Below are 17,649 nucleotides of genomic sequence, written 5' to 3'. Positions count from 1 at the left end.
TCTTCTTTCTCATGCATGTCCCTGGTGTGTGCTTGCATATACCCATACTTAGTACAAGAGTGTACTAATTCCATACGAACATCTACTTTTAGGTGCAGGCACAGGTGGACGCTAGAGCTACAGGTTCGTTGTTGCAGCTATCCGGACGTCAGTATTCATCCGGAGTTTGGTAGGTCCTCATGCTTTCGAGGATGCTACTGTTTTACATTCTAGCGTAGTTTTAGAGTTGAGCTAGTGGAGCATGTTCCGCTAGCGTTTCTTTCCTGTTTTGGTTCAGACTTTGTATTGGTGCTATTTTGGCCGATATACAATTAATACTTAATGAATTATTTCTTTCAGTTGCCTATCTCTTAAATGTTAGATGGTTGATGATGAACGATTACGAAATGTTAAGAATGTTTAGCAAGTATGATTAAAGAATCAAAAATTTCAAATTTTCCGCTAAAATTAATCTATGTAAAGTAAGAATGACGTAAGTAGGTTTGTCTGCGACCTCTGAGAGGTCAACGACGCCGGTCTCGTCTGGGGTCTAGATTCCGGTCGTGACAATATATATATATACACACACATCTCGAGTGTAAAAATAGTTTAATTTATTTTTCTATATTTATTTTATATTTTTATCTTATTTCATGATAAAGAGTTTTTTAAAATTTATTGATACAAAACAAAGTTCAATAAATTTTCTCTATAATCATTATAGTTGTGTGACCTTTTGAGTTATTAACTCTAATTTATTAAGATGACAATTATTTACTCTCAAATAATTTAAGTGAGAAAATAGTGAACATAACAATAAAAATTTTATTCTCCTAACTAGTTAAAAATGTTATAAAAAAATAATATTCTCCGTTAATTATCTACTTTGGCTCAATTACATGAAATACAAAATCTCATAATAACTCTAGGGTATAATTGGAAAAAAAATTTTAAAATTTTTTTAAACCACACACAAAATTAGATAAGAAATAATGAACCAAACACTTAATAAAAATAATCCATGCATTGCTAATCCCTGCATTGCTAATCCCTACATTACTGCATTATTCATTTTTGTACCAAACAACCCCTAAGAGTACTTTTACACCTTTTCCATCATAATTGTGAATGATACTTATGTAAATAATAATTTTTTTTACAATGTATGCTATTTTTAATACATCTAACCAAACAATGCATACATAACTAATACAAATTTAACTAATACACTCTATATTGACTATTATTTTTATACACTCTACCATACAAGTTAGAATAAATACATATTTTTTTTATTTGTTTCTACTCTATATCCAGAGTTCGCATTAGTTAAAGTAAATGCATAAATATTTTTAAAAATTTATTTGCTACTCAATGTCCAGAATTCGCGTTAAAATTTTAATTACATTCGAAAACATAAGAGAATTTATTTAAGAGTGAAGCTCTAATATAATTTTCTTTATATCGAAAACTCGTATTCAAAACCTCTTGTTAATAATGAATTAACCAATCACTGCATCCTAAAAAGTGGAGGGGTGGTGGTGATATTTTCTACTATTTTTTAGATAGGAGTATTTTGATGAAATATCAACTCACATTTGTCATCTTCTTATTGAAGCAGAAGAGTATCTTTCACATTTCAAAGCCCTAATATTTACATCAATGGCAGCTCAGACATTGCAGCTCCGATCACTGGGCAACACTGGACTCAAACTCAGCTCTGTCGGCTTCGGCGCTTCTCCTCTCGGCAAGGTTTTCGGCGATGTCTCCGAACAAGACGCCTTCGACGCCGTCCGGGAAGCCTTTCGCCTGGGTGTCAATTTCTTTGACACTTCCCCGTACATAATCTATCTCTTTGTCATCTTCTATTTAGATTGAATTTATCCAGAATACACATATAGTTGAATTTCGTCTTATAAGCATGAATTTTGAATTACATCTGCATTTAGTGTTATGAGTAGTGGATGCAGTCTTATCAGCCCGCATTCGTTTAAAATTTTGATCAACCTTTACTATTTGGATTTTGTGAATGACCGGGAATAGGCATAAGTGATTTGAATTTTGGATCCGCATCTTGAATCATTTTGCTGTTTAATTCGGAAATTATAGTTGAACTACTGAAAATTGGTCCTTCTTTAAAATTGACGACTTTTCAGGTATTATGGAGGAACGTTATCGGAAAAGGTACTAGGGAAAGCTTTGAAGGCTCTTGGAGTCCCTAGAGATCAGTACATTGTGTCTACAAAATGTGGGAGGTACAAAGAGGGATTTGATTTTAGTGCTGAGAGAGTGACTAGAAGTATTGATGAGAGCTTGGAGAGGCTGCAGCTTGATTATGTTGATATGTTACAATGTCATGATATTGAATTTGGGTCCCTTGATCAGGTGCTTTATTGATCATTTAGGTTTGATTCTTCTACCTGAACACCAATTTTTCTAAATACTTCGTAAATCTGCATGATAAAAAAGATCATGATTTTGTAAGACTTTTTGTATTGTTCCAAATATGTACCATTTACTTTTACTTAACTGAGTAAATGTCTGATGCTTATTTAAAATATTTTTGATCCTAGTAGTTCGAATTTTGTCATTCCTTCAGATTGAAGGGAGTTCCTCATAAGGTTTGGCCAAGTGACATTTTAGCCTTGTAAATCTCTTTTTGATTCCTTCCTCAACTTGTCATATTGATTACACATCAAACTACGTAATTTGTTCTCAGTGTTTGATATATCTGGTTTTAAAAATCTTATCTTTCTTTGTGATATTATCCAGAGGTAGTCTTTGTTTTTGAAAGTAAGATTTATAGCCCTTTTTCCTCCTTCCCACTTTATCACGATTTTGTTTGTGGAAATATGTAATTTTAGCATGGGAGTTTTAGTGTATATTTATTTTTGTCTCGAACAGATTGTGAATGAGACACTTCCCGCCCTTCTAAAATTGAAGCAAGCTGGAAAGATCCGTTTCATTGGTATAACCGGCCTACCTTTGGGGATATTCACTTATGTGCTTGATCGCGTCCCTCCAGGCACAGTTGACGTCATCCTGTCATATTGTCACTACAGTGTCAACGATTCAACTTTGGCGGATCTGTTGCCATACCTGAAGAGCAAGGGTGTGGGAGTGATCAGTGCTTCTCCTCTTTCAATGGGTCTTCTTACTGAGGCTGGTGGTCCCGAGTGGCACCCTGCTTCTTCTGAACTTAAGGTCAACAATTCATTTTTCTCCCTTACTAATACTATCCCATAAGAGTATCGATTACTTGCTAAAAGTGCTCTGCTTTAGATTAGTTATGTTGTACCATCTCTGCAATGTATTCATTTCTTCCCATCTGATCTGCCAATAGATGACGATTGAATGTTTGGATATTGTACACAGACTAAAGTTTAAACTCCTTCAAGATAATATTGCATATTGAAATTACAAAACATAGAAGATGTCACTGAAATCGAGCACTTGACTTTTAAATCCATGGACAGCTTCTAACTTCTGTATTAGATGTCTTATTTTCAACTTGTGCTTGTTTGTATCCACTCTCCCAAAGTTGTTCTTCTCTCCACTCTTCAATGCTTCTTCCTGAATCTTCTCCCAAAATAAAACTGAGTGTTTTCTTATTTTTCTTACTCACTCAAATGTCTGCATATTTGCATCACCAGGCTGCCTGCCGAGCTGCTGCTGATCACTGCAAAGGGAAGGGAAAGGATATCTCAAAATTAGCCTTGCAGTACAGCTTAGCAAATACCGACATTTCTTCCATACTAGTGGGGATGAAGTCTGTTAAAGAGGTTATCTTTTTTCATCGATTTTTATCCTCTACATGTGATTCTTCATTTATAAATCCCATGTCATCTTTTGATATAATATTTTACACGTGTCACTAAAAAGGATTGGCTGGCTTTACTATGTTGCTGAAAGGAAACAAAGTAGGCAACAGAAAAGTTATTTTTTTGACAGATGAAAAATGGATTTGCTTTCTTATACAGACGACAAATCGGACAAAATAGTTGGATGAGGTAGAAAATCATGACCCCTTTGAACAGGAGACTAAGATTGTGCAAGTGAATAGGGACAAAAGAATGAGCCTGCAGTCTGGTGTTTCTTCAAATTTGCACATCTGTTCTTTGTCAACTTTTCTACCTAAGGCATGTGTGGTCTTACTTCTTCTTGATTCAACACCTAAAAACAGACGCATAGATGATGATTGGTCACTCTCAGGGCGAGCTATACATTAGAAGTATGCATGCCATTTTCTCATTTCATTTTCAGAAGTGAGTGCTGATTGAATTTCATATAGCCGACCACAATAAATTTACATTAAGGAATAGTTGATTGTTTGGTCGAATACTAGTTAATGCAAGTCCTTTCTGGAAGTCTGCTTGAGCTGGAAGCTTGAGGAACATAAATTTTGCAGCAAATGTCCGGCAATGTTTATTTGAATGCCTAGCCCAAACATCCTTTTTGAAATGGCTTTATATTGATTTTTGTCATGATATATCTCTTGAAGGTTGAGGAAAATATAGCAGCTGCCCTAGAAGTAGCAACGGCTGGAATGGACGAAGAAGCATTATCAGAGATCACAGACATTCTGAAACCAGTGAAGAATCAGACATGGCCTAGCGGTATCCAAAAAAGTTGATTTGTTTGTCAGTTCAACGAGGTCTTGTGAATTGTGATCTCCTGGTTGTGCATGTTTTATTTGCACTTGGACATCTAAAACAAGTTCAAGTCGAAATTGTATGTTGTATTCTTCGAGTTTTTACATATCCAAGTTAAAATAATGAATAAACGTTGCAGTGCTTTAAGTATAGGAGGCCAGTTTCGATTGTTAATGCCTTTTGGGACCTGTCTAAACAGAGATTTAATGGGAGCAAATTGGATCTAATGTTGTGGACATGTCCAGTTTACCAAAAATTACTGTAATGTTTTAGTTTCGGGTACCATATTTGATAATTCAAATTGTGTTTGCTCCAAATGGTAAACGATTTGATGGATGGAGATATAAGACCCATATTGACCCCTACAGTAATATTGGATATTCAAGTAACTTAAAAGAATATTTTTGTAATTGTTGTACATAGCGGTAACTAGAGTATGAAATAAAATTACAGTAACATTTCTTCTTAATAATAATACACATATTCCCCTTATACTCCTCCCATTAATTATCGAAAGTCTTCTCATCACTCCTTCTCATCACTCGAACGTTGATATGTAAAGATGTACAAAGAACACCAATGCAGCAAGAGTTGCAGATTTCCCCCTTATGTTTTTTTGGGATGATATAGTTTTTACAACATAAATAAACCAGAGCCCCATACATTTTTTTTTCTTTTGGTACATTGCGAGACTCAAAATAAACAAGAGCCCCTAGGATTCTTCACAAACACTGAAGAGGTCACCTAGAGGGGTCTGGTAATATATGCATCCTTTAGCAAGCAGGGATTGTAAATGCTGCTAGCTTGCGGCGTGCTGCAATGGTGGCCATGCTATCTCATCATCATTTGTGTAACCATTGATAAGGAAGTCAGAGCAATTCTTCCGACATCCATGGTTATAGGGATTTCGGAACCTCCCATCTGGACCACGAAGATAACCATATCTCACAGCATTTGCCATCTCATTTGTTGTGAGATTCCGAGCTATCTGCATGGAACAAAAAGGTTCATAGGGTCAATTACAAGAGTTTCATAAAGGAAAGCTCCTCTGCATTACAGTACTGATGCCATACTGAGATACATCTCTTAAATACTATAGCAAGTTACTAAATCCCTCATAAAGATGAGGGTAGCCGATACACAAACCCCAGCCTCCTCTTTGCTCTTTAAAAGTTCTCACAAGAGATGAATTCATGTCAGTTAAGTTCGACTGCGTAAAGGACTACCCACAGATTCCATATCCAGCACCAGTGCATCAAAGACGTTGGAACTTGTTTCAAGTATGTCAAGAACTGTTTAAACAATAAACGATCTTACTGAGTATAGCTCCAAATTCACTATTAACACTAGAAGACGAGGCAGCTAAACTTAAGTTTCCTTGGAACTCTTGAGTGCTTAATAATTCACCTACAGTGGTTTCAGAAGCAAGTATACAACTGTTGATACATATAGGGTTAGGTTCATTTATACTAAACTAGTTTGGGGAATTTCATTCCCTTTCAAGCGCATTTTTTCATGAGCGAGCTAACCATCGGCTTCAGTTGCTTAATGATTAAGAAGGACAAGAAAACCAAAAAATCTAATCTATACCTGGGATATCTGTATTACACAGAGAGTTAAAGAAGCAATCAGAATAACCCCATCCATGAACAGAAAAGCGATTACACCAGGATACGCAAAGAAAACATGATGTAACCATGATTCATCGGCTACCAACAATGGTACTGACGTCCAAATTCCTGCAAGAGGTAAACGGTTTCAACTGTCTTAAACAACCCAGTATTACTTTATTAGAGTATGCAAGCAGTAGCATTCTAAAGACTATTAATGTTAAAGATAAAGTGCTTTTAACATACTTTGAAGAGCAATCGCAGCACCAATTATAGATGTCAATGAACCCATACAAAGGAAAATGAAAAAGTCCCGCTTATTCCTCTGCAAGGTTCAGCAAAAATAATAATGACTTAATGGTCAAAAGCACGGGAATTAAGAAAATACTTGCAAAACTCCAACAACTTGGAATATGCAATAAGTGTTTGTAACCAGCATTTAGTGAGGAAATCAACAAAGTGATGGAAGACAGCCATAAGAAAGAAAAAGAATAAGTAATGAAATTGATGCCTGACAAATCTCAGAAGGGAAGTGTCGATTATGTAAGTACTGTAATATTATCATAGTTTACTGAAGACGTGAGAAAACACAGGAGTCATGAACAGGAATAAAAAAAACAACAAATACTGCCCATTAACCATGGATAATTGTCGCTTTTTCCAGAATTTTATCCCCGAAAATAGTTTGGACATAGAAGTGTTGCAATTTTTCCAGAATTCAAAAAACTCCAAAAAGTTGTTTTCAACAATTTTCACTCCAAATCACTCACAAAAATTCAAAAACAATTCCAATTTGTATGCATGTCCAAACACAACTCCACTTTCCAAATACCATTTTCAACTTGAAAACAAATACTGGCACTTTTTTCCGAAGTACAATTTTTATGTTCAAACACCCACTAACACTCATTTGTATCGCATCTAACCAGACAGGTTCCCTAGGGGACAAAACAAAAGGAATAACCAGGCATACAGACCAAAAGAACTAGACAAAATCAACAGCTAGCAGATTTTTGTACACAGCTTATGTCCCTTTAGTAGCTTACAAATAGTCATACCTTCCCCACACAATTTGAGACCCAAGGGCAATGATGATCAAATTGTTCAACACAGCGGTTGCAAGTGGGACAGTGTTTTGACCGAACAGGTCGTATGATCTGGCATAAAAATGTTCAACAATCAACATGACAATACAATTGCAACATCAGAAGAGAATATATCTTGTAGTAAAAAGACTAGGTTTTCTGAGAAACCTTGCAGGTAGGACAAAGCTGAGACCAGTTCCCAGTCCAACTGGAAGTATTGTTCAGATCAATATTCAATAGTGGATCCTAAAAAAATCAACTAACATCATTATGTAGATTGGAGGACATTAAAATCATTGTTGAATAATTCCAAAATGATAGTGGTACCTGAGCATCAGGTTGACCAGCAACAGCGGTTTTGATGTAACCTGGATCTTTACTGCAAAGAAAATGAAACAATCATCTTTGGCTCCATAAGGCATGAGAAGTGCTGACATATTTTAACAAAAGAACACGCATGTCAAAATGTTTACCTATAGCTTTCAGGGCCAGAATTAGGATATTACCAGATAAACAAGCCCATTCATTTAAATCCAACATTTTACAGGACAAGTCCAAAAAATCTATAACAATGTCTTGGAATCATAGTGATATAAAGGACAAGAAAGAGAAGACTGATTGAGTAGATGGTTCATCAATGATAAAGGTGAAAGGGAAGGGAAACGAGGGAAAGGAAGATGAAGCATCTTTAATAACAAATGATCCTGTTGCTTTAAAAATCAGGTTTTCTTCATCTTCATCAAAATCCAGTTTGGAAAGATCTAATTTCCCTTTCATAATTTATGGGTTTAATGGATCACTGAATCACACAAGTTAACTTTTATGTGTCAGGGAACATGTCAGTTATTTGCAGTTCTATGACAGTGACTGCTGTCAGCGTTCCAGAGTGCTGTGTTCCTTATCTAGTACATACTTAAAGTTTGTGCATCATACTACAGCGCTTGTAGAACAAGGCAAAGGTAAATAATAGATTATAAGCAACATTTGCACTTTATACCAGTATCAGCGTTTGCCTTGAAATTTTTATGCCTCATACTCTGAACTGCGGAACCCTTAGGCACTGCCATACTCTGATTACGTTTATTATTTGCTTAAATAGAATAAAAACACAAAAATTCCCATCGACTTCAATACCATATGGGGGTTTAGGCGTTTAGCACAATATCATAGTAAATTAAGTTGGGTTTGGCTACCTAAATCACTTGAGTAATTAAACAGGAAAAAGTTACCTACTGCAACGAACTAACACTAGGAGTGCGGCAACTGCCAGGGAAACAGCAGTCCATCCCCAAAGTGCGACAACAGCAGTAACTTTTGTAAGACCAGGAGCTAGCAAAAACAAGATCCAGCAACAATTAGCAAGTGGTGCCTCCAATTACAAGAACAAAAAGAAATACCACTAGAAGTACCATCACCCACCGAAGAGGACTGAACTGATGAAGAGAATGACGTTGACCACAACAATGGAGAATAGAATTGGAGCATAGCCTTTATGCCCCATTTTAGCAGGGCAAATCTCGTCTTTCCACTGCTTTCTCTGTGACCGTTGGGCATTAGACTGCACAACATTGAATTGCAAACTGTCATTCAGATGCTACAAAAATGAGAAACAGTAATTGCAGAACGATAGAGAGAACATCAGCATGGTACTTGAAAATAGTAAGATTACAGATAAATAATTTCTATAAAAAGAGTTACCTACAAGTATACGTGCTATTTGCAGATGACCTTTATCAGATGCAAGCTCTGCAGGAGTAAGTCCTGCATTATCTTTGACTGTTAATTCCTCCTTTGTGCCTGCATGTACAAGTAAAGTGCAAGCCTCTGCATTTCCTCTTAATGCTGCCCAATGCAAAGGAGTGCAACCTGCAAACCTTTGAATTATCAGCATTATACAACTATGTTTGTGGCTCTAAATAATAATTTGGCGCCCGGATGTATTTAGATAGCAATTATCACGGTCAAACAGTAAAATTTATTTGAAAAATAAGATCAACCAAAACCTCTTCCAGAAAAAGCATTATTAACTAGCAATTATAATGGTCAATCAGTAAAATTTAAACAAAAATAAGATCACCAAAACCAAGCATTATTCACATCAGTCATGGTCAGAACACCCCCGAGGAAAAAATGAGCAACTAAAAAACACATGAAACCAGTGGACACTTATTCCCAAACTTTCAGATATGACCATGCCAAAATCTTAGAATGCTGCAAAATGGAAATACAGGACCCATACATTAATGGAAGAATGATAAGCAATCCCACAACAAAAGGAGGGAAAAAACCACAAACTACATTCTAAGTCTTCCTCTTCCAAAGGTTCATCCCAGAAAAACAAATAAAATCCCACTTGATTTCAACGTATCAACAAAAAGAGACTTGCTCAAAGGAGTTCTCGACTTCATTCTCCACTGAGTATATACTCTTGACAGCCAATATATAATTCTTCACAAAAAGCCCTGCAATGTTACTTTCTTTCTGTCCATTGTTTATGAAGCTTCAAGCAAAAGGAGGGACATTCAGACCCCAATACGAACTGTTGTTAAAACTGCCAAACGGAAGTTTCCCCAGAACTAACAAAACACGAACTCATTCCTTTAGCGAAGTGTAAAATTTTTGTAGACCATCATTTTATTAAAAGAAGCACCAGAAAACAAACTACTAATAAGATGCTTAGAATCTCCACCTGTAATCAAACTTAGATGAGAGAAGAAATTATTAGAGACTGCAACTTGCATATCACATTTACACAAGCATTTTTTGCATGACATTACTACACAACCATAACTATTGGATAACATAGACTATGAAGCAACACTAACAATGGAAGAAACCAACTTCAATGCTGCATCTATTATTTCCATTTCCATCAAATTATCATAATTAATGACTATGATTGGCAGGCCACATTCATAAGCAAAATCTCCAACTTACAAAAGCATTACATTTACACCAAGGGAATTAAAGAAAATGGTACATTCATTATGAACATACCATCTTTATCTTGTCTCCCTTGGAAAGCATCTCTGAATAGAAGTAACCTGATTGTATCACCAAATCCCTTGTATGCAGCCCTAGTTGGAAATACCAGAGAAAATGCTTATAATAATGGATAACTTCAGCTAAGAAATGAGATAACAATATAAAGAACTATCATGAAGATCAACTAGTAAAACATTCATTTTTAAATTCCACAAACCAACACCAGAGGGCAAGAACTCTGCCTTCCGTTTGACAAAAACAAAATTTTCAATGTCCAATAGGGAATGCGGAACGCCCCAAATTGCATGCAATACCAGGAATAAAAGATTTAAGATACTGAGAGTAGAAAGGAACACCAAAGCTTGAAAACTAAAAACTAAAACAGAATCAAGAGTGGTATACAATGTCAAACAATGATACAGTCTCGCAGTTTAGACTTGTTAAGATGACACTACTAATAGGAAGTAGGAGCAAGCATAAATAAAGAGGGAAAATTATCAATCCAACTATAACCAAAGCTAGAAAACACGGACATCAAACTTCACATATCGACGCCATACTTGAGTCCTGATGTAACACACCACTAAGACCTGTGCAACACCAATCTACCGAGTTGGACGTTCACCACTTCACTCTCCACTCTACAACTAAAAGACAACACTTCTTCCCCAGTTTTCCGTGTAGTTTATTAAATGGGATCTTTTAAAGAAGTTTGGGAGTTACTTTGTAAGAAACGAATTTCTGACCAAATAGCCTATCAACTCCTTTATTCGAACATGTGAAATCAGAAAGGAAGAGGAAGAAGGCATATCCTTATCAGATCTAGCACGGGGTAGTGTTTACAACCTTTTTAGTCATCAGAATTATTTTGGTACTTTCTGTTGTATGTTGAATGACTGGAATCTATTATATGTGATAGTGGAATATATGGAGTTTGTTTTTGTGTTGTGATCTGATAGTCTTAGTATTTCTACATGTAACCAAGGCTAGAACAACTCCCATGGTGTAACGACCCTTCTTGTCATTTTTAGTGTTTTATTTTCTGTGCATCGTTTAGAGCGTTCCTATAGCGATCCCAAGTCATTTATGACTTGCTGGGACTGACAGATCGGTCACCTGGTCGTTCATTTGGTTATTGTGTGACCGTTAGTATTTTTGGAGCTTATGAACCTTGAACGATCATTTTCGATCAAAAGTTCAAGAAGATGACATCAAAATCCAATTCTGATGATTCCATCAGTTCCGGAAGGGTCATTTTAGGCTAGTAGCATTGTCGACATGACTCCCGAAGTTTTCAGTGTGAGTTGGTGTGATTAGGCGTTTTAACTTTAAGTTAAAGCTAACTTTGACTTTAGTCAACATTCTGAGTAAACGCGCTCGGATGAGAATTCCGTCAGCGCTGCTAGCTCCGGAATGTCGAGTTTGGTCTAGTTTGACCCTTCTTTCATGTTCTGAGGTTTTTGATATTTTTCCGAGCCATTTTGTGGTTTTTGACTTAAAATGGCCAATGGAAGTGGGACCCACATTTTATTGAGATGACCTCTGATGGAAATTTCGACTGCGCCATTGAGTCCGGAATGTCGACTTTGGTAGGGTAGCATATCTGTTTTATTTTTATCAGGTTCTGAACGGATTTTGAGCACCCGTCGGAAACTTTGAAGAAATTAGACAAAGCTGAAATCTGGTGCAGCCCTTTAACGACCAGAATTTGGGGTTTTAACGACCAGATTTTTGGGTTTATTAGCGACCAGCTTCGTCCTTATAAAAGCCTAATTTTCAACCTTTATGTTTTACTTTAAAATTGCGATATATTAAGCTATAGAACTCCAAATTGGGCGATTCAAAAGGCTAAGTTGTGAGATTTTTCGAGGGCAACGCATTGGTGAGCTTGGAATCTGAATCGGGGACCCGATTTGAGGTAAATTTTGTGTTTTAACTGCTGTCGTAGCTCATTTTCGAGCTCAACTTTTGGGAAACTTTTATAAGGTGATTTCTTGGCCATTTTAGGTCCGAATCTAGTGATTCAAGAGCCTATATTGTGGGGTTTTTCGTGAGGATCGTCGTGGTGTGATTGGTTTTGGCAGTTGGACCTTCATTTTTGGTAAATTCTTGTAAATAGCTTCTGCCATTGTTGCTGATTTTTAGCGTAGAATTTGAGTTTTTGGTTGCATGTTCATGTTGGGACTGTCTTGAGTCCCGAATTGTGTTCCATTTTGGAACACAAGTTTCGAGAGTTGTTTAGGACCTTTATTTGGGGTTAATTCTGGATTTTTCAACGCGGATCCCACTTTTTCCGTTTTGACCGCGAAATTGACCCGTCTCCGTTTGTTGCGATTTTAGTGTTTAAATGACCGTAATAACGTTGTGACTCTATTTTTTATAGTGTATCAACATTTCGAGGACTTTCAGAAAGGAAAAGCACCGGGGAAGTGATTTTTGAAGCGCGCGTGATCTGCGTTCAGGTAGGCTACGGTTTCCCTTCTTAGATTGAACTTGAACATGTGAATGCATGTTGATTAGTTGGGATTTGGGTTGGGTAGTTATTGGATCATGCATAGGTGTTAAAAATCATATTTTCGGCCTTTTTCTGAGAATTATCGGGTAACTGTGAGCATGTTTATTGTTATTAATTGACCTTCTTTGCTATATGGATTACTTGTATGTTTGAATACTGATTATCAGAAGTATGTTGGGCCTTAGTTTATGTTTGACTAGGGTTTTCCTTAGAAATGCATGATTCAAAATCGGTAGGACTTAGTTTAGCCCCGACGTCGCTCGGCTGGCTTAAATCCTTGTAGACTGATGTAGCAGACTTGAGTCTGATAGTTTGGTATTTAGCTAGACGATGAGCTCGCTCCAGCGATAGTTATCCTTATTTCTTCGATGTTACGGCTTCTCGAGTTACGTCAGTGACAATGAATTCCGCTCCGCGATTCAAAGTTGAGTTTCGATTCGGCTTCAAGGACTTACATTGATTAGCTAAGTCTGGATGGTGTTCCACCGGTATTGATGATTATAAATAGATAAAGACTTTTTCAGCAGCTATATCGACATCTTTGTTGGGTATCCGAATTTAAGGTCCGGCCTCGGCTATCCACATACTTATGTAGAGCATCCGGTTAGAGGTCCGGCCTCAAGTATGTAGAGCATCCGATTAGAGGTCCAGCCTCAGTTACTTATATTTTGCAATTGGCTACTTGTGTAATTCTGGTGAGCGTCCGGTTCAAGGCCCGACCTCCGTACCGTCTGATTCTACTATTTGGTTCGGTGTTCTTTGGCCTTGAGTTCTATTCTCCTTAAGTTATAGTTATTTTGTGTACTCGTCGGGCTTATGGGGGTCCGTTCGGGTTTTTATTTACACTTGCGCACGAGTGTACCTTCTGGGCTTATGGGGGGGTCCAGTTAGGTGTAGTTAGCTTATTTATATTAATTTAGTTAGATCTTCATACACTCCTGTGCATTCCGGTGTTACTTAGCCTTTCGTTCTTGACCTCCAGTTATGTGATTCCTTCTTTTCATATTGCTTTACTTGTCTAGTTCAGCCGGCCTATGATGCCTACTGGGTACCTGTTATTTGGTACTCATGCTACGCTCTGCATCTATTTTCGTGATGAAGGTCCGAGCACCAGTAGCCAGCGTTGATCGAGTTTGGAGCATTTCTGGTCTGGAGATTGGGGTGAGCACACAGAGTTTTGTACTATTTCAGTCTCCAGCTGTTTATATAAAGACTTGTCTTTTACTTTTCGAGACAGTCTAGTTTCGGTGGTCCACTGTTGGGAATTGTACTCGTTTTGTTGGTAGCTCTGTATTAGTGACTTCCAGGTTCTGGGAAGGATCCTTAATTGTATTTATGTTTTGGTTTGCTTATGTTGTTATAGTAATTTTGCTTAGTCTTGTTTAGTTTCTACCCACACACCCATTTCGTGTTGTTCTGGGTTACGGTTTGGCTTACCTACTGGTGGGTTATAGTAGGTGCCTTCATGGCTCGAGAAATTGGGTCGTGACACATGGACATGTAAAACTTCCACATTTTTGCTCATCGATGGTATATCTTCTACTTAGAGTGGTACAGGATTTTCTCCTAAGATCTGTGGTTTAACATATTTAAAATAGTTGACGCTTAAAGTTCTCATGTTCACGTCACATATTTAATTAACTTTACCTAGACTGCCCGAAGCCAGCTGAAAAGGGCATCGAAAATAATTAGTTTCTTTACCATTGTTTAGTGAGATATATAAGACTCAAATTAAAAAAACTGAGAACAGAAGAGGGAAATATTTTGGAATTTGTCTGTTTATTAAGTACTCGTGATTGGGGAAGTAGCCAGATCTCAGGCAAGGCAAGAAGAAATTATCTATACGTAGAAGGATAATTTCAGTCCCAAGAAAACTACAAGTGAACTTGCCATGAAACTTACAGAGACCACAAGCACATCCAGAGATCAGAACCAAAATATAGCAAAGAGTCATGGGAGATTTGTCACTTAAAAATCGAGAAGATGATGGGAGTTTCAACTCAAAACCGAAAACTCAAACTATAAGTCTATAAATGCTGGGGGTGCTAATCATACCAGTGAAGAGGGCTCCTCCCATCATTATCTGGTACATTAAGGTCAGCATGATACTTCGCAACAATGTGATTTACAAAAGCTGTTTGTCCATACTGAGCTGCAACATGAATTGCCTGTAAAGGAAGTACACATACTTCAACAGTTGATATAACTGAAAAAACAACCTTCAAGGATAGCCTTATCCAAGAAAATTAGTTTCTAGAAGGTTCTAAAATCAGGATTGCACACTGACAATTTTTGAATTATGTAATAAAATCTAGCATGGACTCTAGGTCAGGGGAAAATGGAAGAAGATGAATAATGGTCAAGAGGAAGCATGAGAACAAGAAGCCTGTAACTGATTATGAAACTTGGATAAAAAGAATTTAGGAATAATTAAGGGAGAGGTTCTGTATAATCCATCTGCACCAAGTGTACCTGCCGATACAAGCACAGGTGATGGATCATTTATTTCATTGAAACCTTATACTTGGAGACTAAATAAACAAACAAAACACAGTCCTTTTAATTCAAAGTTTAAACCTAATTCTCTTTTAGGTTTTCACCTATGGATTTTCAGCTACAAGCCTATGGCACTCACTCGTTAAGAAAAACAATTAGAAACTTCATTAATTCTGTTGCATCCAACTTGGATGTTCCGGAAGCTACGCAGCGACCTGACAGTGTTATCAGTTCCATCATGGAACCAATGCAAAAAAACTTAGTTCCAGCTTAGCCTAAACCGCGAGGAGACTAAGGAAATTAGAAAGTTTAACCACATCTTGTATTGCAAATACCAACTTATACAGATGGATTTGAAAATGACAACAATAATACCGAAATTATGAATAGTTGAACATTACAGATGAACAGCAAGTATTATATATTACCCGATAACCATTAACATCAGCAGCCTCGACCCGCGCACCATTCTGCAACAACACATCGGCAGCTGCAATTGATCCCCGCACTGCCGCCCAATGCAACGCAGTCTGTCCCGAATTGTCGGTCGCATGGACATTTCCCCCGTGCTACACATACCACAAATAAAAAACACCATACTTGACTTCCAAATGAACAAATAAAAACTCGACCCTCATTTAATAAAAGCCAAATAATAATACCTCGATGATATATTGGACAATATCAGCGAAATTGTTGAGAGCAGCCCATTGAAGCGCGTAATATCCGTTGCCGTCCGGCTGGTAAACGGAAACGCCGTCAACTTCAACGAATTTCCGGAGTTTGTCAAAATCACCATAAGCGCAAGCAGAGTAAACATCGACTATGGCTGGTTCGTTAGGGTTTCGAAAACCAGAAGTTTGCTGATCATTGGAGTCGGAAACGATCTCGATCTCTGATAAAGCCATTGATAATGTGAAATTAGAAAATTCTGGATCCAAGTGTTGAGGTTAATAATAGTTCATTCAATTATCGTGAAGCTTTTTTTTGAATTTACTGGGGAAGGTAAAAATCATTCAAAGCATAATTTACTCTAGTGTGTTAATTACTTTATGACTGCTGCCGCGCTCAACACGATGAACTTTAATAAGGATCATCAACTAAGACAAATTGAAATAAAATGGATTGGGCATCCCATTCAACTAAGATAAAATTTATTTTTAATTTTATCTGTTCTTTTTTATAAGATATTCTTTTATATATTAGTCTATTTAAATTATCACTCCTTTGTTTGATTTGATATAAAATTTAAGAGTATAAAGAAAAATTTTAAATCTTGTATTCTAAATTAAAATTAGGTTAGATATACAAAATTGTCCCATAATCTTATAGCCTTACAGAAAGTTACAATTACAATGTTAGTAAAAAAAGATGAAGGTAATTCTTTTTAGGAAAAATACTCAAATATGCTATCGAACTTTTAAAAAAGTTCATTTATGTCACACGTTAAAAGTTTGACTCATTTATGTTATTGCTGTTAAAGAAAAGACTCATCCGTGCCTTTTTTAACTCCAATTTTGCAAAACCATTTTTACACACCAAATAAGGTTTAACAATTTTCTATGCCTTTTCTCTTCTTTTTAAAATCGAGGAAGTACAATTTTTCGAACTTTCGCAGTAGGTTAAATATACCTCAAAGTTTTAAATTATTTAAAATGGATCGATTTTAATCATACACAATCAAAAATGTGTGTATCTACTTGAATGTGCAAATTGAAAAATATAAATATTAGCTAATATCAAATTAAAAAGACATGATTATATATCATAAAAAAGAAACTTTTAAATATAAAATAACAGGGGGGAAATACAAAAGACAAAAAGGTGAAGAAGCAATAGTTGGTTTAACTCAGTTATCTTAATTATGTTATTTTCTTATTGAATCGCTGAACCATCCAATCGTATATATATATATTTATTTATTTATTTTTGAATTTTTCCTCGGTTATCTTAACTATGTTATTTTCTTATTGAATCACTGAACCATCCAACCGGATAATATGAGGGGTATCGATAGATGATACATATGTTGTTCAATAACTCATTAGTTCAATTGATATTGAAAATGTTCGAGAATAATTGTGTTTTACTTCAAGTCATTGGAATACATTAAAAAACAAATGAGACTAACACATAGTTTGTTTTTCATTCCTTCAATCTAAATCTTTACAATACAAACACAATTGAAGACGTTTACAATTTAAAAAATCGATCAAAATCAACCAACAATGTTTAAAAGGAATAACTTAGAGATGATTCAATAATTCAATAGAAAAATTATATAGAAAAAAATAGATAAAGAGAAAAGCCAAATAAATTTAAAAATT

At 36.2% G+C, this 17,649-nt stretch overlaps 2 protein-coding genes across 4 annotated transcripts; one reads left to right on the top strand and one right to left on the bottom strand.

Annotated features, from left to right (window-relative positions):
- The first annotated feature begins 1,515 nt into the window (after positions 1-1,515).
- Positions 1,516-4,858, top strand: LOC107006598 (L-galactose dehydrogenase). 3 transcript variants are annotated; one of them, XR_003579568.1, is made up of 6 exons: positions 1,516-1,817; positions 2,136-2,364; positions 2,884-3,183; positions 3,633-3,761; positions 3,960-4,210; positions 4,481-4,619. XR_003579568.1 is itself a non-coding variant. In XM_015205115.2 (5 exons), the coding sequence occupies exons 1-5, from the start codon at positions 1,642-1,644 to the stop codon at positions 4,610-4,612; spliced, it is 966 nt and encodes a 321-aa protein (XP_015060601.1). In that variant the 5' UTR covers positions 1,516-1,641; the 3' UTR covers positions 4,613-4,858. The 3 variants fall into 3 exon arrangements, 1 of the variants encoding a protein (XP_015060601.1); XR_001454970.2 differs by having other exon boundaries at positions 3,960-4,244; positions 4,481-4,617; XM_015205115.2 differs by lacking the exon at positions 3,960-4,210 and having other exon boundaries at positions 4,481-4,858.
- Positions 4,859-5,017: 159 nt separating this feature from the next.
- Positions 5,018-16,408, bottom strand: LOC107006589 (probable protein S-acyltransferase 23). The gene is made up of 13 exons (XM_015205107.2): positions 15,985-16,408; positions 15,751-15,891; positions 14,882-14,994; positions 10,324-10,403; positions 9,029-9,192; positions 8,746-8,884; positions 8,556-8,655; positions 7,654-7,705; positions 7,495-7,572; positions 7,300-7,398; positions 6,488-6,566; positions 6,222-6,370; positions 5,018-5,619 (listed from the first exon to the last, which is right to left on the bottom strand). Exons 1-13 carry the CDS (start codon positions 16,228-16,230, stop codon positions 5,431-5,433), a joined length of 1,629 nt encoding a protein of 542 aa, XP_015060593.1. The 5' UTR covers positions 16,231-16,408; the 3' UTR covers positions 5,018-5,430.
- Positions 16,409-17,649: the final 1,241 nt, after the last annotated feature.

Source organism: Solanum pennellii, chromosome 1, assembly GCF_001406875.1.
Source record: "Solanum pennellii chromosome 1, SPENNV200".
Lineage (NCBI taxonomy): Eukaryota > Viridiplantae > Streptophyta > Magnoliopsida > Solanales > Solanaceae > Solanum > Solanum pennellii.
Note: the sequence above shows the minus strand (reverse complement) of the source record. Positions and strands in the feature narration are given on the sequence as shown.

Bases quoted from the DNA above. Each gene is read 5' to 3' on its own strand.
- LOC107006589 (XM_015205107.2), bottom strand. From the start codon at position 16,230: ATGGCTTTATCAGAGATCGAGATCGTTTCCGACTCCAATGATCAGCAA. The intron at 9,193-10,323 runs GTATGTTCATAA...AAAGGTTTGCAG, and splicing joins AGGGAGACAAGATAAAGATG to GTTGCACTCCTTTGCATTGG. The intron at 8,885-9,028 runs GTAGGTAACTCT...AATGTTGTGCAG, and splicing joins TGCAAATAGCACGTATACTT to TCTAATGCCCAACGGTCACA.
- LOC107006598 (XM_015205115.2), top strand. From the start codon at position 1,642: ATGGCAGCTCAGACATTGCAGCTCCGATCACTGGGCAACACTGGACTC. The intron at 3,184-3,632 runs GTCAACAATTCA...TTGCATCACCAG, and splicing joins CTGCTTCTTCTGAACTTAAG to GCTGCCTGCCGAGCTGCTGC. The intron at 3,762-4,480 runs GTTATCTTTTTT...TATCTCTTGAAG, and splicing joins GGATGAAGTCTGTTAAAGAG to GTTGAGGAAAATATAGCAGC.